At 52.8% G+C, this 20,882-nt stretch overlaps 12 protein-coding genes across 12 annotated transcripts; 6 read left to right on the top strand and 6 right to left on the bottom strand.

Annotated features, from left to right (window-relative positions):
- Positions 1–464: 464 nt before the first annotated feature.
- Positions 465–974, bottom strand: CKM354_000054500 (uncharacterized protein; the record flags this gene model as incomplete). The annotated part of the gene is made up of 1 exon (XM_044795634.1): positions 465–974. One exon carries the CDS (start codon positions 972–974, stop codon positions 465–467), a length of 510 nt encoding a protein of 169 aa, XP_044651569.1.
- A 1,290-nt stretch (positions 975–2,264) lies between these two features.
- CKM354_000054400 (proteasome core particle subunit alpha 5) lies at positions 2,265–3,159 on the bottom strand (the record flags this gene model as incomplete). The annotated part of the gene is made up of 4 exons (XM_044795633.1): positions 2,265–2,541; positions 2,590–3,012; positions 3,065–3,077; positions 3,135–3,159. The coding sequence occupies 4 exons, from the start codon at positions 3,157–3,159 to the stop codon at positions 2,265–2,267; spliced, it is 738 nt and encodes a 245-aa protein (XP_044651568.1).
- A 323-nt stretch (positions 3,160–3,482) lies between these two features.
- Positions 3,483–6,248, top strand: CKM354_000054300 (uncharacterized protein; the record flags this gene model as incomplete). The annotated part of the gene is made up of 3 exons (XM_044795632.1): positions 3,483–3,801; positions 3,865–5,858; positions 5,916–6,248. The coding sequence occupies 3 exons, from the start codon at positions 3,483–3,485 to the stop codon at positions 6,246–6,248; spliced, it is 2,646 nt and encodes an 881-aa protein (XP_044651567.1).
- Positions 6,249–6,489: 241 nt separating this feature from the next.
- Positions 6,490–7,308, bottom strand: CKM354_000054200 (uncharacterized protein; the record flags this gene model as incomplete). Its single annotated transcript, XM_044795631.1, has 1 exon — positions 6,490–7,308. The coding sequence occupies one exon, from the start codon at positions 7,306–7,308 to the stop codon at positions 6,490–6,492; it is 819 nt and encodes a 272-aa protein (XP_044651566.1).
- A 407-nt stretch (positions 7,309–7,715) lies between these two features.
- CKM354_000054100 (uncharacterized protein) lies at positions 7,716–9,887 on the top strand (the record flags this gene model as incomplete). Its single annotated transcript, XM_044795630.1, has 2 exons — positions 7,716–7,951; positions 8,003–9,887. The coding sequence occupies 2 exons, from the start codon at positions 7,716–7,718 to the stop codon at positions 9,885–9,887; spliced, it is 2,121 nt and encodes a 706-aa protein (XP_044651565.1).
- Positions 9,888–10,520: 633 nt separating this feature from the next.
- On the top strand, positions 10,521–12,300 carry CKM354_000054000 (uncharacterized protein; the record flags this gene model as incomplete). The annotated part of the gene is made up of 2 exons (XM_044795629.1): positions 10,521–11,801; positions 11,854–12,300. The coding sequence occupies 2 exons, from the start codon at positions 10,521–10,523 to the stop codon at positions 12,298–12,300; spliced, it is 1,728 nt and encodes a 575-aa protein (XP_044651564.1).
- A 108-nt stretch (positions 12,301–12,408) lies between these two features.
- Positions 12,409–13,190, bottom strand: CKM354_000053900 (dolichyldiphosphatase; the record flags this gene model as incomplete). The annotated part of the gene is made up of 2 exons (XM_044795628.1): positions 12,409–12,875; positions 12,953–13,190. The coding sequence occupies 2 exons, from the start codon at positions 13,188–13,190 to the stop codon at positions 12,409–12,411; spliced, it is 705 nt and encodes a 234-aa protein (XP_044651563.1).
- A 429-nt stretch (positions 13,191–13,619) lies between these two features.
- CKM354_000053800 (uncharacterized protein) lies at positions 13,620–15,596 on the top strand (the record flags this gene model as incomplete). Its single annotated transcript, XM_044795627.1, has 1 exon — positions 13,620–15,596. One exon carries the CDS (start codon positions 13,620–13,622, stop codon positions 15,594–15,596), a length of 1,977 nt encoding a protein of 658 aa, XP_044651562.1.
- Positions 15,597–16,392: 796 nt separating this feature from the next.
- CKM354_000053700 (uncharacterized protein) lies at positions 16,393–17,826 on the bottom strand (the record flags this gene model as incomplete). Its single annotated transcript, XM_044795626.1, has 2 exons — positions 16,393–17,723; positions 17,772–17,826. 2 exons carry the CDS (start codon positions 17,824–17,826, stop codon positions 16,393–16,395), a joined length of 1,386 nt encoding a protein of 461 aa, XP_044651561.1.
- A 154-nt stretch (positions 17,827–17,980) lies between these two features.
- Positions 17,981–18,541, top strand: CKM354_000053600 (uncharacterized protein; the record flags this gene model as incomplete). The annotated part of the gene is made up of 1 exon (XM_044795625.1): positions 17,981–18,541. One exon carries the CDS (start codon positions 17,981–17,983, stop codon positions 18,539–18,541), a length of 561 nt encoding a protein of 186 aa, XP_044651560.1.
- Positions 18,542–19,037: 496 nt separating this feature from the next.
- Positions 19,038–19,517, top strand: CKM354_000053500 (uncharacterized protein; the record flags this gene model as incomplete). The annotated part of the gene is made up of 3 exons (XM_044795624.1): positions 19,038–19,080; positions 19,129–19,366; positions 19,421–19,517. 3 exons carry the CDS (start codon positions 19,038–19,040, stop codon positions 19,515–19,517), a joined length of 378 nt encoding a protein of 125 aa, XP_044651559.1.
- A 373-nt stretch (positions 19,518–19,890) lies between these two features.
- CKM354_000053400 (uncharacterized protein) lies at positions 19,891–20,809 on the bottom strand (the record flags this gene model as incomplete). The annotated part of the gene is made up of 2 exons (XM_044795623.1): positions 19,891–20,683; positions 20,739–20,809. 2 exons carry the CDS (start codon positions 20,807–20,809, stop codon positions 19,891–19,893), a joined length of 864 nt encoding a protein of 287 aa, XP_044651558.1.
- Positions 20,810–20,882: the final 73 nt, after the last annotated feature.

Here is a 20,882-nt window from a genome sequence, read left to right as displayed (position 1 = left end):
TCTCAGCAGTTCAAACAATCTGTTAAACTGTAGATCCATGTTGGAATTGCATTGTGTAAGTTGCAGGTCGAATGAAGTAATGCGCTGGTCATGATTGAGCGGGAAGGTCGTCTGATCTAAATTTCACCTTGAATGGCATCGTTATGTATGCTGTGCATGATCCGTCGGATCATGGCTTTCTTGCTGCATATCATCGTCTGGTACGACTCATACTGTCGTCGATATCGTTGCTGTTGGTCGTAATAGTAGTACAGATGTGTCGTCAAACGCTAGCAATTCCATAAGCATCCCTTCCTCGTGGTCAGTCGTGATTCGTCACCATTTATCGCTTCGCTTCGCTGACCCGATCCATCCATGCATCAAGCAACAAAGCACATACGTGGCAAACTTCATCCATAAGCCAGCCCAACCTCTCCGCATGACCACCTTGTGCAACATGTCCCCCCACGCCGATCGTTGACCCATCAGGCCTCTGGCTCATACCCTTTCTTTGTCTCTCTGAACCGTGCCATCCTCTCCTCGTGCTCCGCAAGACTCATCCTACGGAACTCCTCCTCAGCGGCCAGGTCATCCAATTCCTCGTCCGTCATCCTCCTCGGTCGTCGGCGATGCTTCCTGTTCGAACCTGTACGTCGCGAACCCCTCTGTTCAGGGTTATAGTATTGAGAAGAGTGCCTTCTCGTCTGCGCCGAGGGCCTGCGTGGTGCATCACGACGACGGTCATTGGAAGAAGAGGACGATGAAGTCGAAGGTCGTTTGTCGTAGCTTTCTTCAGATGAGCGTCTTGACGAGTGTGAGCTGTCAGAGTGTCGTTTGGATTTGTCGCCACTGTGTCTCTTGTCCTTCTTGTATTTCTCTTCGTCCTTGATCGTTCTATTGCCGACGTGATGACACAGCTTATCGCCGACCTTAGTGTCCATGAGTTTCGTCATGCCATTGGCGACGATCGAGACGAAGGCCGGATCGACAGGCATTTTGGCGTATCTTGCGTTGTAGTATGACTCGTGCTCTTGTTGATATAGAAGAGACTAAGGAGTGGGATGTGGGTCTATACAACACTCCAGAAAGTGGGGTATCGTAAAGAACTAACAGAAGACTTGTCTGGTTGTGGCTGGTACGTATTAGTGCAGACCTCGGGCTGATGAGTCGGGAGGCTTTTATAGTCAACGCTTGGACACTAGTCACGATGGACGAAAAGCGACGAACGTCACTTGTCATCTTAAGCCGCATCGAAAGTCGTGGTTGTTTTCTTCCCGCAGCCACGCGGGCAAAAGTGGTGTTACAGCAGCGGTGTGCAACCAGCATCATACACCCAGCGTTGCTGTGGCTTGCCGCGAACAGCGCTTCAACCACGTCTGGAGTCGAGCACCGGATGCTGCCGAGCCTAATCGTTGGGCCTAGAGCTGTCGAATAGACGTGCTGTCCACGTAGAATGTTGGGATGATTACCATGTCACACTCCAGTAGGATGTATTGGAGCGGTATAGATACTCATAGGATCCCGGTCTGAAACGTCTACCACGCACGTCACATCGCAGTCGCCACAAAGCTCTATTTAGGCAATTGAGGACAGCCTGGCGCTACTGCAGGTGGAAAGATCTCTGGGGATTGCTGTTAGGTTCGTAGCAGGCGAAACGTGGATCCATAGAGAGACATGCAGCCTCCTTAGGAGAGGTTCGAGACCGTGGGGGCCAAAGTTGCTGCTCGTGACGTTGGATAGAGGGTCCCGAAAGGTCAATTGCTCACCGCCACGCCACCACGCGTCTGGCCGCGACGCGCATCGATCGTTGATGTCTGTTTGGCGCATGCGCGTCTGCAGTCTGCACATTCGGTTGTGAACACGTCCGAATGTTACGCAGCGATCACGGTAATTGGGCCTGTAGATCTGCCACGGTCGTGAGCTTCGATCAGAAGTATCTGTTATGATACGGATATCGACGTTGTCAGCTTATGTTGCATTTGTCGCAAATGCCAATCGGCGACTTACGTCGAGAGTGCGTTGCACACGTCGTTCTTATCGAGGTTCCTGCTATTGCATCAACCGCCCATTCGTCTTCGATCACAGCGCCGTCGGCAATGTATGGCCCACGAAAGGCATCATTGTTGATCTTGCAAAGTGTATGATCGATCTCTCATGTCGCATTCAGCATCAGGACAAGCTCTTTCCACACGCCGGCGCCATCGCGCCGACGCAATGCTTTGATCCGTAATATACAATCTGGTGTATACCAGTCATGCCTCGTGTTCGTACTCCATGCTCTTGCTTCAGTTTCCCTCCAGCCGTGACACAACGCCCGCCATCTCCTCGTCTGTGTAGATCCTGAAACCCTTCTCCTTGGTCACGCTAGCAAGCTGCACATTCTTGGAATCTAGCTTCTCCTCCATGACCTGCTTCAGCGTCTTCAGCACCAGCTCTTCTGCCTCGGGCAGCGTGAGCGACTTGTGAAACTCGTTCTGCAGCTCGGCCTGCGCGCCCTCAGAGCCTGAACCAATGGCTTTCGCATCGTATCGGTAGAACGTGCCCGACGGCTCGGCGTGGTAGCTAGGTCATGTTAGTCGCGGCCCGGATGAGTGGTATCACATCACTCACAGTGAAGGTCCATTCTCGTCGTATCCGGCAATGAGCAACGCCACACCAAATGGTCGACTCATGATGCTCTCCTCGCCCTCCGCTCCCTCACCAAATCGCAATGCCAGGTCACAGATGGCTTGTGTACAGCTCTCGACGCTTAACCGCTCGTTGTAGTGGAATTCGTGGCTTTGCGAAGTAACTCGTGCGTGTTCGATCATACTGCGTGCATCTGCCTGCAACCCTGACATGGCGCATCCGATGTGCCTATCAATCTCCACGATCTTCTCCACGGAACTGGTTTCAAGAAGGGACGATGTGATGCGCTTTTCCACACCAAGGATGACACCAGCGGAAGTGGAGATGCCGATTGCTGTGCTGCCCAGCTTGATGGCTTCGAGCGAGTATTCGACCTGGAAGAGACGTCCCTCGGGGGAGAAGGTGCTGCGAGAGTCAGTGAACGGAAGAACAATGTGTCAGTCTATGCGCATCTCACTTGATACCACGATCTGTTCACACAGTCAGTCAAGAGCTTCGCGTTTCTGTGCTGGACTTGATGTTCGTACCATATTCTGATCGCGCGATGAACATGATGGCGGTGTTTGCGAGAGGTTGCGGTCGATGTCAAGTGCTGTAGCGAGTCGTAAGGAGTATCGAACGTTCACTTGGATGTCGACGGAATGGAGAGTGAAAGATTGTGGCAGCGGAGATGTCGGTGATGGCAATGTGTTTGGTCTGCGTACGCTGGAGCTGCCTGAGAGCTGTGACGCCAAGCAATGCTCGTCTCGGGATCGACAACGCGCCTCGAAGTCTGCCAACACGACTGGCACCAAACAACCCCACCATCAATCACAGATACACGACAGGACGAATGGGACATGTCGAGCAGGCTAGAACAATGCTAGCAACGTGCCATGGCATCTCAACCACCCACGCGCGCCAGTATTTCTGAGCGACGAGCTGCATCGCAGCGACAACAGCGAAGTCGAGCCACGAGCGCTGCTGCTGTGCCCTCTCCGATAGACGAGGGGCGTTCTGCCGTAGACTCGAAGACCACAAGCCAGCACCGAAAAGGCACAACCACCATTGAAACAAGACGAACGACGGAGACCAGGCAGACATTGATCAAGAGGACCGTGAGTCCAGTCAAACGCGACAATGGCCCGTCGCGAAAGAGTACAGAGGTTGAGCGACCAGTGTCAAAGGGCAACGTGAGGAAGCCTGACGAGGCGGGTATGTGACCTGTGCGTGCGCGCTGGAGTGCTAGAGGCAGACGCGCATGCTGATGTGTTGTAGTTACGCCATGGACTCCTCATGCGAGTCTGCTACCACCTTCCTCTGCTCCTCTGGCTTCCCGAATATCGATCCCTCCAGAGGCGAAACGTGCACCTACAACGTTACAACCGGCTTCTTTGAGCAGCCTGTCGCTCGATGCTCAGGAGAAGGCCATCATACAAGACTTGTTGTTCGTGCTCATGGGATATGAAGGGCAGTACATTCGATACGTTGACCAGTATAATCCACTGGACGAGAAACTCAAACTTGCTGGGCCTCAATTTCAGATTCAACACGGCCTAGATCCTAGCTTGAGAGACCTGGCCCGAGGCATGCTCAAGATGGCGACACATTTCTGTGCCGTCGAAGAATTTGTCGAGGTACAGAGCAGAGACGAAATGGGCACGGTAAACCATGCTTTATGTGCAGCCATGAGGAAACTCCTCAAGGACTACATGATCCTGATCGCGCAATTAGAGCACCAAATGCTGACGAACGACGGCTTCACACTACATCAATTCAGCCTGCATACCCGGCCCACGGCACACATGATGCTTCAATTGTATGGCGTTGCTCACGAGATCTTAAAGGAGAATAGCATGCTCGACAATGGGGAAGACTCGGACGACTCGGATGATTTTGAAAATATTCTAGAGTCGCTGAAGGAGGGCAAGGACGCCCAATTACCAGGAAAGAAGGTATGCAAAGGTGGCACTGTGCTTCGGTTACTCACTCGGCGGCTTGCTTCCATGGCTGGTGATCCGCCTGCTCGACAACTCTTGACAACATTGCTCCGCGAGGCAAGTCGCCCCTACATGGCAATGTTGAACGAATGGTTACATCATGGCAATGTGCGCGATCATCATCAGGAATTTTTGATCAAGGAGCAGAAGTCAATCCGCAGAGAAGGTCTTGAGCAGGACTACACAGACGAGTATTGGGAGAAACGGTACACTCTGCGCCAGGACCTGGTACCCCCTCAGTTGGAAGCTCTGAAAGACAAGGTTTTGCTGGCTGGCAAGTATCTCAACGTCGTTCGCGAATGTGGAGGCATTGAGAATGTGACACGAAATCTCGATGCAAACACCGACCTTCCGCACACTTTTGAGGATCCCCGATTCGCAGAGAATGTATCTGGAGCATACACTTTCGCAAATCAGAGTTTGATGAAGCTTCTGATTACGACACACGGGCTACCATCTCGTTTACGAAGTCTCAAGCATTATTTCTTCCTCGATCGCAGCGACTTCTTCTCATACTTCCTCGAACTCACACATCTGGAGCTTAGGAAGCCAGCTAAGAGCGTCAATATTGGCAAACTGCAGACTCTTCTGGAGACGGTGCTTAGACAGCCTGGTTCAGTGGCCGCTGAGGATCCATACAAGGAAGACATCAAAGTTGTAATGAACGATGTGGGTTTGACTGGATGGCTGATGCGAGTCGTGAACGTGCAGGGCATGGACGCCGATGCAACGTCACTGTCAGCGTACACACCAGCCGTGACGAACGAGAAGGAAGAAAAGGAGATCTCTGGCTACGAGGCGCTGACGTTCGACTACGCCGTGCCGTTTCCGCTGTCTTTGGTGGTGAGTAGAGTCACGTTGACGCGATATCAGCTGCTGTTCCGATACCTCCTCAGCTTGCGACATCTCGAAACTCTTTTGACGAATTCTTGGACCGAGCACAACAAGGTGAAGTCGTGGTATCACAAGTCAAAGTCAGACCCTGTTATCGCGAAGAAGATCGAAAACTGGAAACGGAGAGCGTGGTGTCTGCGCAGTCGAATGCTGTGCTTTGTGCAGCAACTCCTCTACTTCTGCACGAGCGAGGTCATTGAGCCGAATTGGCTGGCGTTTATGTCTCGTCTGTCACAGGCCGAAGCGGACGATAAAGCCGGAGATGTGGAGGCGGGCGCGAATGTGAAGAGGACGGTGGATGAGTTGATGCAAGATCACATCGACATGTTGGCAACGTGCCTCAAAGAGTGCATGTTGACAAACTCGAAACTGCTAAGAGTGAGCTGTTGCATTTGATTTCGCCAACGTTCTTCACGCTGACTCTTACACCAACAGATCAACTCCAAAGTCATGTCGACATGCACTTTGTTTGCGAATTACACTGCTTCGCTGTCTCGCTACCTTGCTGGCGCAGATCCCGACCTCGGAAATCCCGCTTCGTCGACATCCTCTTCAAAGACAGCTTACGATCCGGCGAAGCTGGACAAGCTGTTCTCGATCCTTCAACAGTATGAAGACCATTTCACCAGACATCTGAAAATTCTGCTCGATGCGCTGAACTATCTGGCTGCAACGGAGACTGTCGTCTTTCTCGGTCTTTGTTCGAAACTGAGCATGGCGAATGAGGGCGGGCCCGGTGGTGGTCCTGGTCCTGGGGCTTATGGATAGAATCCGTATGGGCTAGAGACTGATTGAGTGCGATGCTTGCGGAAATAACGTTGCTCGCTGATGGTGCTTGATTATTCGTGCTTTTCAGCGATGGCGTTCGCGGGTTGGGTCAAGATAGCCTGAAGGAGGGCATCGCTGGCATGGGGTGGAAGCCAGCAGTCAAATGAAGTCATTACTTTGTGAGTCCGTTCCTCATGCCAGTCTTTGCCTTTTGAATCATTTCTTGCAACCCTGTGCTTGTTCATCGCCTCGTCAACCTCGGATCTGTGGGTCTCTCCTTGGGACTCTGCACATACGCAGGACTCTGACCTGGCTGCTTGTGAGAATAACTCGCACTCCTCCCCGCCAGTCTGGGATCCGCGCTTCGATTCATCACCGACCCAGATGCTGTCCTGTTTGGCAGAGGCCTTCCCTCAGCTGGCGCGCCTGTACTCGCCCTCCGCGGATCAACCACTCCATTTCCCATCGAACCTTTACGCGAATCGGTTACGCTTGACGCTGACGCTTTCCGTGATTCGCTGCCACTTGCTCCTCCGCCTTGCACCCTTCTCAAGGCATCGATGTAGAATCTCTTCGACGCCAGAGCACGCGAGTCGTACGTTGCGATTGTGTTGAGTGCTTCTTCTGCCGCTTGGATTTCTGGTAGTTGAGTTTTCTGCCGGACATTTGGAGGTGGTCTGATGGGGCCTGTAGAGACCGGATCGCCTTGAGACTCACGATAGGGTGTTCTCAAAGTATCGAGGAGTTGGGACGTGGCGCTTTTGTCGGTTTCCGTTTGTTCTGGAGCAGGCGATCCAGGGGAGATGTCCATGTGATCTTCATCGTCGCTGCTGAATCCTTGATTGTCATGGGGAGCGGCGTGAGAAGCTTGATATTTTTTCTTTGCCTCGTTGAGTGTGCTGAGACGGACGGCTTGTTGGTGCTTCTCGAGGTTGGAGATTATGGTTTTCAATCGGTCCTCTTTGCTGAGGGTGCCATGCTTTGGAACGTCCTTGAGGCTCGGGGCTGGGAAGATGATATGGGAGATGAGGTCTTCTTTGGCGGACTTCGTGGTTGACATTCTCGCTTCCAATACGCCCGTGTGCTCGACGTCACATTTTGCTTCCAAGTCGTCTCACAACCTGCGCGGCCTTGCGATTTGGAGTGTTTGAGGAGTGCAATGTCGAATGCTCACGTGAAGTGAAGGTTTGCGCGGAAGCCACAGGTGGCGTCGAAGTGGGGCTTTGTGGTTCGAACTTGCTCGTTGCTCCCTCTTTCACGTTGTCCGATGTACACGCACACGACTGGAAATGAACGTGGTAAGCTACGCAGGTACGATTGGCCGCGATGACTATCGCGATGGTGGGCGACATCCCATGCTCTTGCTCTGGCCAGGGCTCTGCCAAGAACAGACTTCGAACATGTCAGCACGAAATCATGGATGGCATCTCCTAGTTTACGCGCACAATACATTTTATCGCCGGCAAAATGGTCGCTCTTCGAAATGCTCCATTCCCCATCATTGTTGCGTCGATGGCATTCATTTGCGGCATCATGGCCGTGTCTCCTTTGCTGATGCAGCTAGGCGATGCGCAAGCAGAGTACAGCCAGAAGAGCACAGATATTCCTGGGGCCAAAACATTCGTCGCACCCTCAGGCTTTCCCAAGAACATATTTCCGTCTTACTATCCGACTCCTACCGGCCAGCAACCTCAGCCAAAGATGTAGGATTCTGTAAATCTGTAGCTCGAGAATGGCACTGACATGGACACCAGCCACGATACCATACTCAATAAAACGTACCCAGCGAACCTAACAGATCCAGATAATATACCAGATCATGCGGAAGATATTGTCTTCTTTCCAAGCCCTACGGCCAACCTGTCCGCATCCGAGCAAGCCGATGTCATCGCTGATGCTTTGATCAAGATCAAGGACATCATTTCCAGCTCAGATTACAATGGGAATTGTTCGAAATGTACAGCAGCACTCTCTGTCGGCAAGAATGCGTCGCAGCTAGCTCCGACTCTGATTCCAGCTGCTATGGTCAGCCTGTGCAATGAGACGGGGCTACGCTCGGCCAGCGCGTGTGACAAGGATTTCCGAGCGAACACTTACGGTGCCATCTGGACACAGATTCTGACTTTTGCCGATGTCACTGGAGCAGATGGGCAATATATTTGCAACTATTTATCTTATTGTCCTACACCTACGCCGATCGATATCGATTTTAAGAGCTACTTCCCGAAGCCAAAGCCTGTCAATGCCCAAAAACCGAAAGCCAGTGGAAAGCGTGTCAAGGTTCTACACATGAGTGACTTCCATCTGGATCCAAGGTACAAGGTCGGCTCGGAGGGGAACTGTTCTTCTCATCTTTGTTGTAGAAGTAATTGGCCTAACCCCAATCTGCCAGAGGGCCAGATTAGTTTCCCTGCGCCAGAGTTTGGGTACTTCGATTGTGACACTCCATATGATCTGGGCGCGGCCGCACTACAGGCAGTGGGACCATTGACTGGCACTTCCAAGGAAGATCCTCTTGCATGGACCATTTACACCGGAGATCTGATTTCGCATGATCCTCAGTCTCAATTGAGCCGAGACTACGTTACGTGCACCGAGACTGCAATCTTCGAGTATTTGTTCAAGACGTATCTCACAGGACCTGTGTTTCCGGTGCTGGGCAACCACGATACGAATCCGGAGGCGATCAATGCACCCCAGTCGTTACCGGGTCCATTAGGTACACAGATGAGCTGGAATTACGAGCACGTTGCTGCTCTCTGGAAGCATGAGGGCTGGATGGGTGAAGAACAAGCGAAACAAGCAAGACTTCACTACGGCGCGTACAGCATCAAGAATCACTATGGACTCCGCATGATCACGTTCAATTCGGACTTCTGGTACAAAGGGAACTTTTTGAATTACATCAACACGACGAATCCGGATGTCAGCGGGACTTTCAAATTTGTGATAGAAGAGCTCCAAGCCGCTGAAGATGCAGGCGAAAGCGTCTGGCTGTTCGCACATGTGCTCTCTGGCTGGGACGGATCTAACCCTCTTCCGAACCCTACGAATCTCTTCTACGAGATTGTCGAGCGGTACTCGCCACACGTTATTGCAAACGTGTTCTTTGGACATACACACGAGGATCAATTCATGATCTACTACGCTGATAACGCTACAGAGAGGTCTCTTGGGACAGCACTTGCTACTGGTTGGATCGGACCCTCTGTCACTCCATTGAACAACGTGAACAGCGGTTTCAGGTTGTATGAAGTTGATACTGGAACCTTCGATGTCTACGAAGCGCATACGTTTTACGCGGATGTCAATAGCTTCTCGAACTTGACTACTACTGGACCTTCTTTCCAGTATGAGTACTCAACCCGCGAAACGTATGGACCGGCAGTCGGGTGGCCAGCTGATGCGCCACTGAATGCAACTTTCTGGCATACTGTCACAGAGGCCATGGAGAAGGATCATAGCTTGGTCAGCACTTTCAATACGCTTCAGGGGAAGACGAGTGTTCTAAGCCCGAATTGCACAAATGATGCGTGCGCTGAGGCGAAGATCTGCTATATGAGAAGCGGCAGTGTGGCTTTGGGGAGACAGTGTCCTCAAGGCTATGGGAGTGTACAGAGTGCGTTCAAGCCCGTGTAGTGGGATTCTGGTGCTTGCACAAAGGGCGGGATTGTTCAAGACCCAAACTTAGGAAGACGTCGAGACATATCCGCACGACGTATTGCTCTGACTACGTCGTTGCTCGATGTTGCACTCTATCCGTGATCGAGATTGTTGTCATTTAGGCAAGTTCGCCGTTGACCGGGCTTGAATCTGATCGGGTGGCTCACGCCTTGGGCGACGCATCGTAGACGCACCTACGGCAGCGATGCCCGATGGAAAATTTCAGAAAGATCAAGGGAACTTGGTAGGATGCTACGGCTGGCTGCATGCATAAGTGGTGTGTGCTTCCATCGGCAGGCTCAAGGCCACCAAACGTGTTACTGCGTTTGTTCAATCGGCTGGCTGCATGGCAGCATGTATGAAATGTGCAGAAGTCGATCTGGGCTCAACCTTGCGACGCCGTGCGCGAAGTATCTGCCGGGAGCGCGGTTTGGAAGCTCCCGAGGCTCAGAGTGAACGCGTCAGTGGTCGAACACGCGTGAATTGACGCGCAAGTGCGCTCCTGCTGCCTGGTTACGACTTCATTTCCGCACGTTCTACTCACTGTCCAAACCGTTCTGCAGTCACCGAACTTTGTACTCCTCACCGACCTGGTCTCAAACGCACATGATGTCGCTACCTTCTACTACCTCGATGCCGCCGTCAAGCGCCGCTAAGGACTCGCTTATACTGCACTCGATCCCGCCCGAGCTGCAAGATCGGATTGTATCGTTCATTGAGCAACCTTCAGATTTGAAGGCACTTTGCCTTAGCTGCAAGCAGTTCCGTTCCGTTACAACACCGCATCTTTATCGACGCGTCGTGCTCGACCCATCGGCTACAGCTCGCAATGCTGGCTTCTTCACTATGGGCAACGCCGGCCATCCGCACATTAAAGACCTTTACCTTACGTCCCTCCAGGATGCAGATCAGCTTGAGCAACATGTTTCTGCGAACAGGGTCATTCGACTGGCCCTTTACTGCCTGCCCAAAGACTCTCTTCTGGGCCTACTCGCCCCTAGACAATTAGTTCTTGAAGTCGAGACACTGGCCGCAATCTTCACGCAGCAGAGACAACTACACGAGCTCATGCCAGGGCGTGTTCAGCAGGCTGCTTCCCAGCTCTCTTTCCGCATCAAGCCAACCCTCGAGCACCTACGTGTAGTTCACATGATGTACCTTGACACCGAGCGATGCCTCGACTTCTACAGCGACTTAATGGCTCGAAGTCACAGCGGGATTCGGCATATCTCGCTTTGTGGTACGAGAGTAAGCCACAGCACCACCGGTCAATGGATAGCGCTGAACGATACGGTGAGTGGAGACGGCATGCTATTCAAGAAAGTGTTCAACACGGAACACGGCACCGCCAGCGCAAAGCCACTGGTGCTCTCAGCTTTGCGGTCTCTTCGCGCGAGCAACCTCTACCTGGCACGCGCTGCCGAAACGTGGTCGAAAGTAATACCATTCGAGCGACTGGTTACGATTGAACTATCCCGTTGCTCGAACCTGGAAAAGTTCTTGTTGTGGCTAGGATGCCACTTCAGGACTCATGGAGCACAACTGAGGGAGTTCAGTTGTTCTGGCCGCAGTCTCCCGTATAGAGCTTTGGAAGACGTTCTCAGGTCATTCTCAGGACTTCAGACATTTCAGATCAACGACATAGCGGGCGTCAAATCACGGCATTTGGACTTTGCCAGTCTGGCTGCTCACTACTCCACGCTGAAGGGCCTTGAGCTCAAATATGCCTTGGGGGAAACGATAGCATCCGCTCGGCCAACATTGGACGCTTTCGACATCGTAGAACTTGTCGCGCACTGTCATGGCCTCGAAGAACTGTATCTGGACTTTCCGCCCGTCAGCGTCGAGGACATTCAGGGGCGCAACTGGGGAGTTTATGGGAAGTGGATTGTACGTAATGATGTCTCAAATCGGCCACCACGAACTTACTAACAGGGAATAGGACTTCATAGCGAAACTTCCGAAGCTCGAGATCTTGCATATCGCCTCATGGCCCACAGCTCCCTTTCCAGATGGTGTCACGCTTCCAAGTATGTACAAAGCGGTATACCACACTCTTATGGCGGACTGCGCGAATGCTATACAGGAGAAGTTGGATCAGCATCGGCCTGGTCTGTCTTCACAGCTGAAGTTGCTGTCTTTTGGCGATGCCCCCTCCAAGGCAGATAAAGCTTGGACAGCAAACGGCACGGAGATCGCGATGACACGTCTGTTTTTCATCCGCCGGCCAGCTTGGCTCAAGCCTAGCGGCAAAAAGTCTGCCATGATTGAGATGCCAGCTCGAGAGGTCAAGTATTATGTTCCCAGTTTCGATGGGGTCAGCATACTGAGCGGTGGGGACCATGGCGGTATAGGGGCGATCTATGATGCCTTGACAGACCGCACTTGATCGGGCACGTTTTGGAACTGCGATTTGCGCCTGATCAGCTGCCTCTACAACCATGATGCTTTCGGAATCCAGGCGAGTGTGATGCTCAGTGGCTGATTGCACTGCCTTCTATCGACTCTTCTTCAAAGCCTCCTTGGCCCTCAGCTTCAGCGCTGCCTGGTACCTCTCCCACCCGGCATCTTCCAACGACTCACTCACGACCAAATCACGCATCCTCGCCCACTTCATAGGGGGCAGCTCCAACACCCAATTCACCAGTCCAATCCGCCTAGCAATAGCAGTCGCAATGAACCAAGCAACAGCACAACCCGCACCCGCAGCACATCCAGCGTAGACTTGTTTCGGCGAGTGGTAATTCAGATAGATTCGACTGTGCGCAACAGCACCCGCAGAAAAGATGGAAAGTACGGCAAGTCCCAGCCTCTGCCAAAAAGGCGTTGGGATATGTGTGCTCGAAGCGTTCGGATGATTGATAGGATCATGCCGAAGAAGCAAAAAAAGACTCAGATAGACTGAGAAGAACGCGGCATACTGTGCGTGAGAAGAGGGCATTCCGTAGCCTTTTCCAATGAATTCTAAAATACAGGAAATTCTCCATTAGCTTACCTCTTCGTTCTGGCAGAGCCACGTAGTGGTTTCTCAAAGTCCTTACCGGTAGGCCGCGCTTCCCTAAAGTACCGCTTAAGCAGGAAGTTGAGCGCCTCGCACCCAAGTTGTCCAGCGAACATGATCAGAACTTCTATTTCTCGAGTCGCCCATAGCAGTGTGACGTAGGATATCATGAGAGCTTGCGGCACAAGAGCCAGATGTGCGGATATCCATGAATATACATCGTTCGGGTCGTAGCGAACATGCGTAAGCGAGAGGGATGTAAGGCTCGGATGCTCCATGGCGGTGGTGAAGCTGTCAAGAAGAGCACGAAAAGGATGCAATATGTTCAAGGATCCGGCGTTTTGAGCATGTGAAGTTGCTCGTGCAGCCAACTGCCCACGTAATCAAACTTTCACGTGGAGATTGATCCGTGCGTTGCTTTGCATCCAGAATCGGCAGTCGGTGTTCCACCACTTCGGGCCGCCGACGCTGTTGTAGTCATCATTCGCGATTCGATTCCTCCAATTCTCGCTCGCCACTCTCTGCGTAGAAAAAGGTCACCCGGACGAGAATTCGACTAATTCCGTCTGTTTGTCTCGCAGATTCAGACCTGCTCTAGGTCTTTCCATCCCAAATGCTGCCCTCATAGCACTGGCTTTCAGGTCCACGCGACTAGTGCGACCTGTTCTTACAACCGCCTCCATATCGATCAGCCATAGCTCTCTGCAATGGACTCGTCAGGAGACGACGAGAGAGAGGAGGAGTTGGATACACTGACTGCCATCTATCCAGAACTTGTCCTTGAGCAAGACTTCTCAGCAACGCTCGCCCTTCCGGTAGCACCGGCGACGCCTTTACTCGTTCGATTCGTTCCTGCGAAGGATGCCAGCACTCCGAACTATGCTCAGACTGTGAGTAATTCGTACGTGGAGCGCGATGTCCGACTCTCCTATTTGCCGCCACTGGACCTACATATCAGCCTGCCGAAAGGTTATCCATCGAGCGCGCCACCCCAAATCAGCTTAACTGCTCAGCAGGATTGGCTTCCAAAGCAGAAATTGAGGGAGCTCGAAATTCAGGCTGCAGAGTTATGGGACGAATATGGACAATGTCAGATCTTGTTCTCGTATATTGATCACCTGCAGCAGGCAGCTGAACGTGGCTTCGATCTGAGGGAGAGTCCAGAAGGGTGTCTCGTACTCTCCGCTGCATTCGAGGCAGCTCTGGTGACATATGACAACTCCACGAAGCTGGTCAAATTCAACGAAGGTACCTACGATTGTGGGGTGTGCCTCGAGCCGAAGAAGGGATCAGCGTGTTACGAGATGGCACGCTGCGGGCATGTCTTCTGCAAGCAGTGCCTACAGGACTTTTACAACAATGCGATCAAGGAGGGAGACGTGGCTGTGATGCGCTGCCTCGACCCTAGTTGTGGGAAGGAAAAGAAGCGGAAACAGAAGAGCGAGCGCACGCTGCACCCTCGAGAGTTGCTGGCAATGGGTATTGAAGAGGAAAAGGTGCGCCGCTATGTGGAGATGAAGCGCAAGAAGAAGCTGGAGGCGGATAAGAACACTGTATATTGCCCTCGGACATGGTGTCAAGGTCCAGCCAAGAGTAATAAATACCCACCCATACCGGCCGACTTGTCTGCATATGTGGATACGATGTCAGATGCTGAAAGTGATGGCGATGAGCCTGGCAAAGACGACAATGCGGCGGATCCTCCGAAGAAGGTCAATACGACTAACAGTCAACCTGACCCTACGGATAGGCTCTCCGTGTGCGAGAAGTGCCAGTTCGCATTCTGCAAAGTGTGCTACATGGGCTGGCACGGTCCATTCGCGCGCTGCTATCCCCGCGATCCCAACGAGCTTTCAGCAGAAGAGAAGGCAAGCTACGACTACATTCGACTGCACACCACGCCATGCCCTTACTGCACTGCGCCTGTGCAGAAGACAATGGGCTGCAATCACATGTCCTGCTTTCAATGCAGAACACATTTCTGCTATCTTTGCAGTTCTTGGCTAGACGGTGAAAATCCATATCAGCACTTCAACAAAGCAGGGTCTCCATGCTACCAACGTCTTTGGGAGCTCGAAGAAGGCGACGAGGGACAAGGACCAGAAGACGGACGCGGCTTCAACGGAGCTCGGCACTGGGAACAAGCCGCGATCGAAGCAGCACGCGCAGCAGATGAGGAAGAAGCGGCCGCTGCAGCAGCTCAGGCTCAGGCCGAAGAGGATGCTCGCGGAGCGCTGCCTCCGGTACCAGCAAATCTTCCCGGTCACGTTGATCAAGTACCTATCATTGTTCAAATGGCGCAACTCGGGATCAATATTGAAGACGGTGATGACGACTTCGACCCTGCTCAGTTCGCTGCGGCTCCTCCGCCTGCTCCTGCTCCCCCGCAACGTGGTGGTAGACGACAGCGAAATCATTTTCCCCGCGCGCCTGCAAATGGAGCTGCCCAGGCTGTACGCAACCATGAAAGGCAACGTGGTGGCGGGGCCGGTCGGAATCGGCAGCGGCAGCAAGGTAATCCTCCTGCTGTGAATGTGGGTGATCAGCACCACGAACTGGACGATCGGCAACAGGAGGAATTGCAGAGATTCTTGGAGTTGGCGAGGCAGGACATGGAAGACGGTTGGGATAGTGATGAGCTGGGTGAGGACGATCATGATTTTGTGATTCGGGCGAGACGGTAATTGCTTGATAGGGCGAGTATCCTGCGGCAGGGTCAATATGAGTAGAGGCAGCTCAACAGGAAGATGAAGGTTGGGCGAGCCGCGGCTTCACGCAAACGATTCAACGAATGTGTCTTCATCCACCTGGACATACTTTTTTCTCTTGCCCTAATCAGGCCCTGACCTGAATTCAATCCCATGACTGAACACTATGACTGATCAAGCCCTAGGGCCCGCGTGGAATCTTGTACAAATAAGGCCCAACATCCCTGCACCGCGGATCGTCTGCCTCCACGAACCGAACCCCGGAAGTCACCACGCCAGCAGCCATCCGAACACCTTCTTTGCAGGAACCCACGGCGAGAGCGGCCGCGCTCTGCCGCGTTTTGCGGTCATCCGTTAGCTGCGCGACACAATTCCGCCAGTCATCGCTGCTGGTGGCTCGTCGGTGCTTCTCTCGTGGCTGTTGTGTTTCGTCACGAGCGGGCAGGGTTGGCGCGCAACATCCTCCGTCGCTTGACTCGTTTATGCAATGACCCTGTTGGCGGGGAATGGATGGCTGCAGGTGTGCAGAATCCTTTTTGCATGTGCTTTGGTCGTACGTGGCCCTTGTTGACTCGTCGTTGGTGATTCTATTGGTGGTACTTGGTATGTCGAAGATGCTGACGTTGTGCTTGTGTTGGCGGCGCTGTGAGACATCTGTTGACGTGACCAGATGACTTGATCTAGCTGCGCGACGTCCTCTGTCCAAGGAATCTTGCGAGCTGCGTGGGAGTGGCTGTGGTTTGTGTACTGCATACTGCAGTGTTCGACCGTTTCATGTCGGTTCGGTTTTGAGCGACGCCTTCCGATCACATGGCGTGTTCGTCTTGCTCTCTCCGCCTGCCGCATGCGCCGTGAGGAAGGGATTACTGGTTGAAGTTGGAGCAGCTATTGCTGAACCGAAGGGCTTTCTGCCACTCGGCGTGCATTCATCCACCCCATTCATACTGTCGAGGATCAGAGGGTCGGTGCAGTGGATGACCAAAAACTTATCCACGGTCTCCCGCAATGCTTCGCTGTGATTTGCTAGCGATTTGTTGTTGATATGTTGACGGAATGCGAAGCAGGTTCCTTTGTGAATTTGGTGATAAACCAGCTTGTACTCTTCGTCGTTCTTCCGATCGAGTTCCAGGTCTTCGGATTTGGCTTCTCGAGCTGGCGAGTTTGCGAAAGAGTTGGCTCTTGACTTTCGGTTCTTGCTCTGTACAAGACCGTACAACCTCATACCAGCCATCACGACTTTCGTGATCAATTCCTTGTTCTTGGACTCAAGAGAATCCTGCTTTGGCATGACGGCAGCTCCTTCTGCACTCTCAACTTTGGCGAGCGCAGACCGTTTGGCGTGTGCTGGCACTGAGTTCTCTCGAGCAGGTGCAGCTCGGAGGGACGATACACTCGATGCTCGAGACGTTGGTCTTGTCGTGATCTGCGTGTTGCTGACTGTCCTTCGGTGTTTCAAGGAAGGAATTGGTTCATTCGAGACGGTGCGAGAGGCAGCTGCGGCGATCGCTTCACCACCCTTTCTGCGGACTTGCTTTCGACGCTCGGCAGCTTCATCGAAAGTATCGATCGCAGTCTTACGCTTCCTGATCGGTGGCACATTGATCACTTCATCGCGAGGCTCCTCAATGCCCATAGGTAGGAACCTCGCCTCGAAGCTAGAGTCGCCATTGATTGGTGACGAAGGCGGTGTCGGCTCAGCAAGTGCATGATGCCCGAGCAAGTTCGAGCAGAGAGGCTGAGCATAGACTCCAAATGTGTCCGTTGTAGGCTCACGAGCAGCGTAGAATAGGAACTCAGTGGCTTTCGGAACGTGCTGTGAGTTTTGAACATGTCGTGGGCTGCTGATTCCTACAAGGACTCCCAGTGGCGAATCGGACCTTGCTGTCTGCCACCAAGCAGTAGGATTATCTTCGCCATGTGTGCTGGCTAGCAGCGTCCCAGAGAACCAGGCTTCGCTTGCAGAGTTCGAGGAAGTGACATGATATGATTTGCCAATCGAGATGAATAGTGGTATACGTGCTGTCTCTACAATGGATACCAAATGCAGAGTGCTGTCTGCTGAGATATGGGTTTGTTGTCCGTCTGGGACTGAGAGTGTAATATCTGCATCGGGTCAGCAATCAAGGATTTTATTGTAAGTACAGCACAAACCCTCGAGTTTCTGTGCATCGTTGATAGCAATATCGCCATGCCATGCAGAGAGCATATTTGTGACGAAGCAAGAAGTCAGGTCGCGTTGTGGAAGACGTGACGGAATCGCGAACTTGGCGCGCCCAGACTTCGATCGTTGCTGCCGAGTCTGGCGGTACTTCATTACTGCAACCCTTCAACTCTCACTGCATTCACGTCAAAGCTGGGAAATGTTCCTCAGCCCAACTTGTATCGGAAATGCCTTGGTGAAGCCGACGTTCACTTGCTGCGTTCGCACACTCTCCACATCGTCCGCCCTGCTCGAGAAGCCACTGCCACCGCGGATCGTGATACCAGAGAAAGATATCATAGAGACCTTCTTGAAGGGTTCAGGGCCGGGCGGGCAGAAGATCAATAAGACATCCTCAGCGGTGCAGTTGAAGCACTTGCCGACAGGAATCGTGGTGAAGAATCAAGAGACTCGGAGCCGTGATCAGAATCGCAAGAATGCAAGGCGGATTTTGGGCGAGAGATTGGAGGAAATAGAGAAGGGTCCGCTGGCACGCACAGCACTGAAGGCTGAGAAGATCAGGAAGAAGAAAGCGAGCGCAACAAAGAAGTCCCGGAGGAAGTATCGTCAACTCGAGGAGCAAGCTGCGGCTGCAGCCAGCCCAGAGTCCGGCAAGGAGGAGGGGTACGAGGATTCCAGCAAGGCGCATCCGGCAGATGTTGGCGTAGAGCAAACAAAGCACAGTCAACCTACCGCGAGCACTGATGGCAGCAATGGGTGAATTGTCTCAAGCGTGCATTCGCGACTCTCTTCCACTATGATCAGACAGTCCGGCATGGCCGAATGACTTCGCCCAGGACGAATGCCAGCGAGCATATTTTCCCTGGAGAACTAGAGACTTATTAGCTCACGAGGATGACTACGGCCAAACGAAGAGGACTGGGCCTTGCCGAGAGACATCGTTGCAGATATGGGCATAGCTCTCTCTGAACAGACAGGCAGGTCTCTGCTAGTCGGTCTCGCCTTTGAGCCAAACTTATGCCATTCTGCGTCAGAGCAGCAATCGCCGCCTTCCGTCGCTAGCTTTTGGCTTCCAAAGTGCTGGTCGTGAGTCTTGCGGTTAGCTGCACCTGCCTCGTCAGCAGCAAACGGCTCGCCCTTCCCGCACATGCACACAATCGCACTCCAAACAACTGCGAACTTCGCTCAACTCCGTTCTGCAAACGCTACACGACCTACTTCACACAGATCACGACAACATCGCCAGAACCTCTACCATGTCTTCCGACAACATGTCCAGCCTGCGCACTCAGGCTTTGGGTAAGAACTCGATCGCTCCGCTATTTGGCACCTAACTAACGAGCGCAGCCAACGCAAAGATGCTCCTGAAGCCAGCGACCGCTCGCAACATCGCCCCCGTCGACACATCGGCTACGCTTGTGGAGACCGATGCCCACTCTCCACTCGACGTTGTCATCTTCGGCAACAACGAGTACACCGCGGCGGTCATGAAAGGCCTAACTCCTGCCATCGAGGGCGAAACAGCTCCGACCCCCGAGCTAGCTATGCGCAAGCTCCTGATCGCTACGTGTGAGCTGCTTCAAATGTATGACTTGTCTACACAGCCTCAAAGTGGAAGCAATGGCTAATTCGTGCATAGGTTCATGCCCAAGGTCGGCAGTCATCAACGTAACATCCACGGCGGCGGAGTCTTCGACGAGTCCCTCATCTCATCGGACTTGATCAAGGCAACCTGAAGTGACAGATCATTGAGCTATTTGCGCAATCCCTATCGCAAGGAGCAATCCGTGCGTCTGGAACGGTACATCTACTGCGACTGCTATGATGTTTCCCCTGGAGACAAGCCGGTACAAGCAGACAATAAATAGAGGACTGCGATGCTGAACGGCCATCTACCGGCTCAGAAACGTTCGAGTGTGCGACGAGAATTGGCGAGAGCGGCGGATCGGTTGCCGCCTTTACCATGGCGCCCACAGACATACCAAGATTGGCAAAGTACCAGATCGCACATGAGACCACTCAATTCCATAAATTACCACCTACATAAGTACCTCAAGATGCAAACTCAATCTTCGAAGAATCGAGATCCAGCACTTTCAATGCAAAAGTTCACTCGCTTTTGTCGCCATTCTGCTGTTCCTTCTGACCATTCTGTTGTCCCTTCTCACCGTTCTGGCGGCCATTCTGCTGTCCCTTCTGACCGTTCTGCTGTTGCGACTGATGCGCACCAGCTCTACTCTGGTCTCGACTCGGCACACTCAATCCATCACCCCAATCAAGCTTATTATCATCATCGTCGTCCTTCTCTTCCTTGTATCCATTCTCCTGCGCAGCGACTACGTGCTCATCCACACTCTGTCTCCTCGCATCAGGCAACTTCTCCGGATCCACGTGCCATTTCTGCACGCATCGAATAATGTCCACAGCCAGCTGTCCATTCTTCTGCAGAGCATTCTCCCAGTGTTGCGGTACACCCTCGCCTGTAACGAGCATGCGCGCCACGCACGAAACGAGGAGTTTGCGCATGGGAGATTCGTCTTCGGTGTTGGAGTAGATGTATTGCACGCGGCGGAGAGAAGGCCAAGAATCGGTGTCGTTGTAGAATGTGCGGACTGCGTCCATGACTTCGTGGAGGAGACGCTTGATTTCCCACTTCTCAGCCATGAGGTAGACGTCTAGGAGGGGTGAGAGGTCTTTTTCTTCTCGTGGTGCTGGGACACGTTCGGAGTAGAGCCAACCGACAAAGAGCTTGAAGGGTTCATCTTCTTCGTCCGGAAGGCCGTAGACGGAGTTTTTGCGACCATTCTTGTTGTGAAAGATGTTGCGGAAGAATCGGGAGCGATAGCAGAAAAGCTTTTCGTGGAGGACCCAGTGGGTGTTTTCGGAGCCGACGTAGATGTCGCTGAGAAAGTGTGAGCTTGAAAATGTCGCTGGCTTTGTATTGGGCTTTCACTTACACCATATCCCGCGAGAGGAGCTCATGGAGAGGTCGCTCCCTCGGCTCCGACGATGAAGTTGTGGAAGACATTGCTGCGCAGACTTTTGCGAAAGTTCCCGGAGCGGTTTAGATGTACTCTGAAGCTTCAATGAGCTTCGTTGTT

This window comes from Cercospora kikuchii (genome assembly GCF_019650295.1).
Source record: "Cercospora kikuchii DNA, contig_00001, whole genome shotgun sequence".
Classification (NCBI taxonomy): domain Eukaryota; kingdom Fungi; phylum Ascomycota; class Dothideomycetes; order Mycosphaerellales; family Mycosphaerellaceae; genus Cercospora; species Cercospora kikuchii.
The sequence above is the reverse complement of the archived record's forward strand: the minus strand, read 5'-3'. Positions and strand labels throughout refer to the sequence as shown.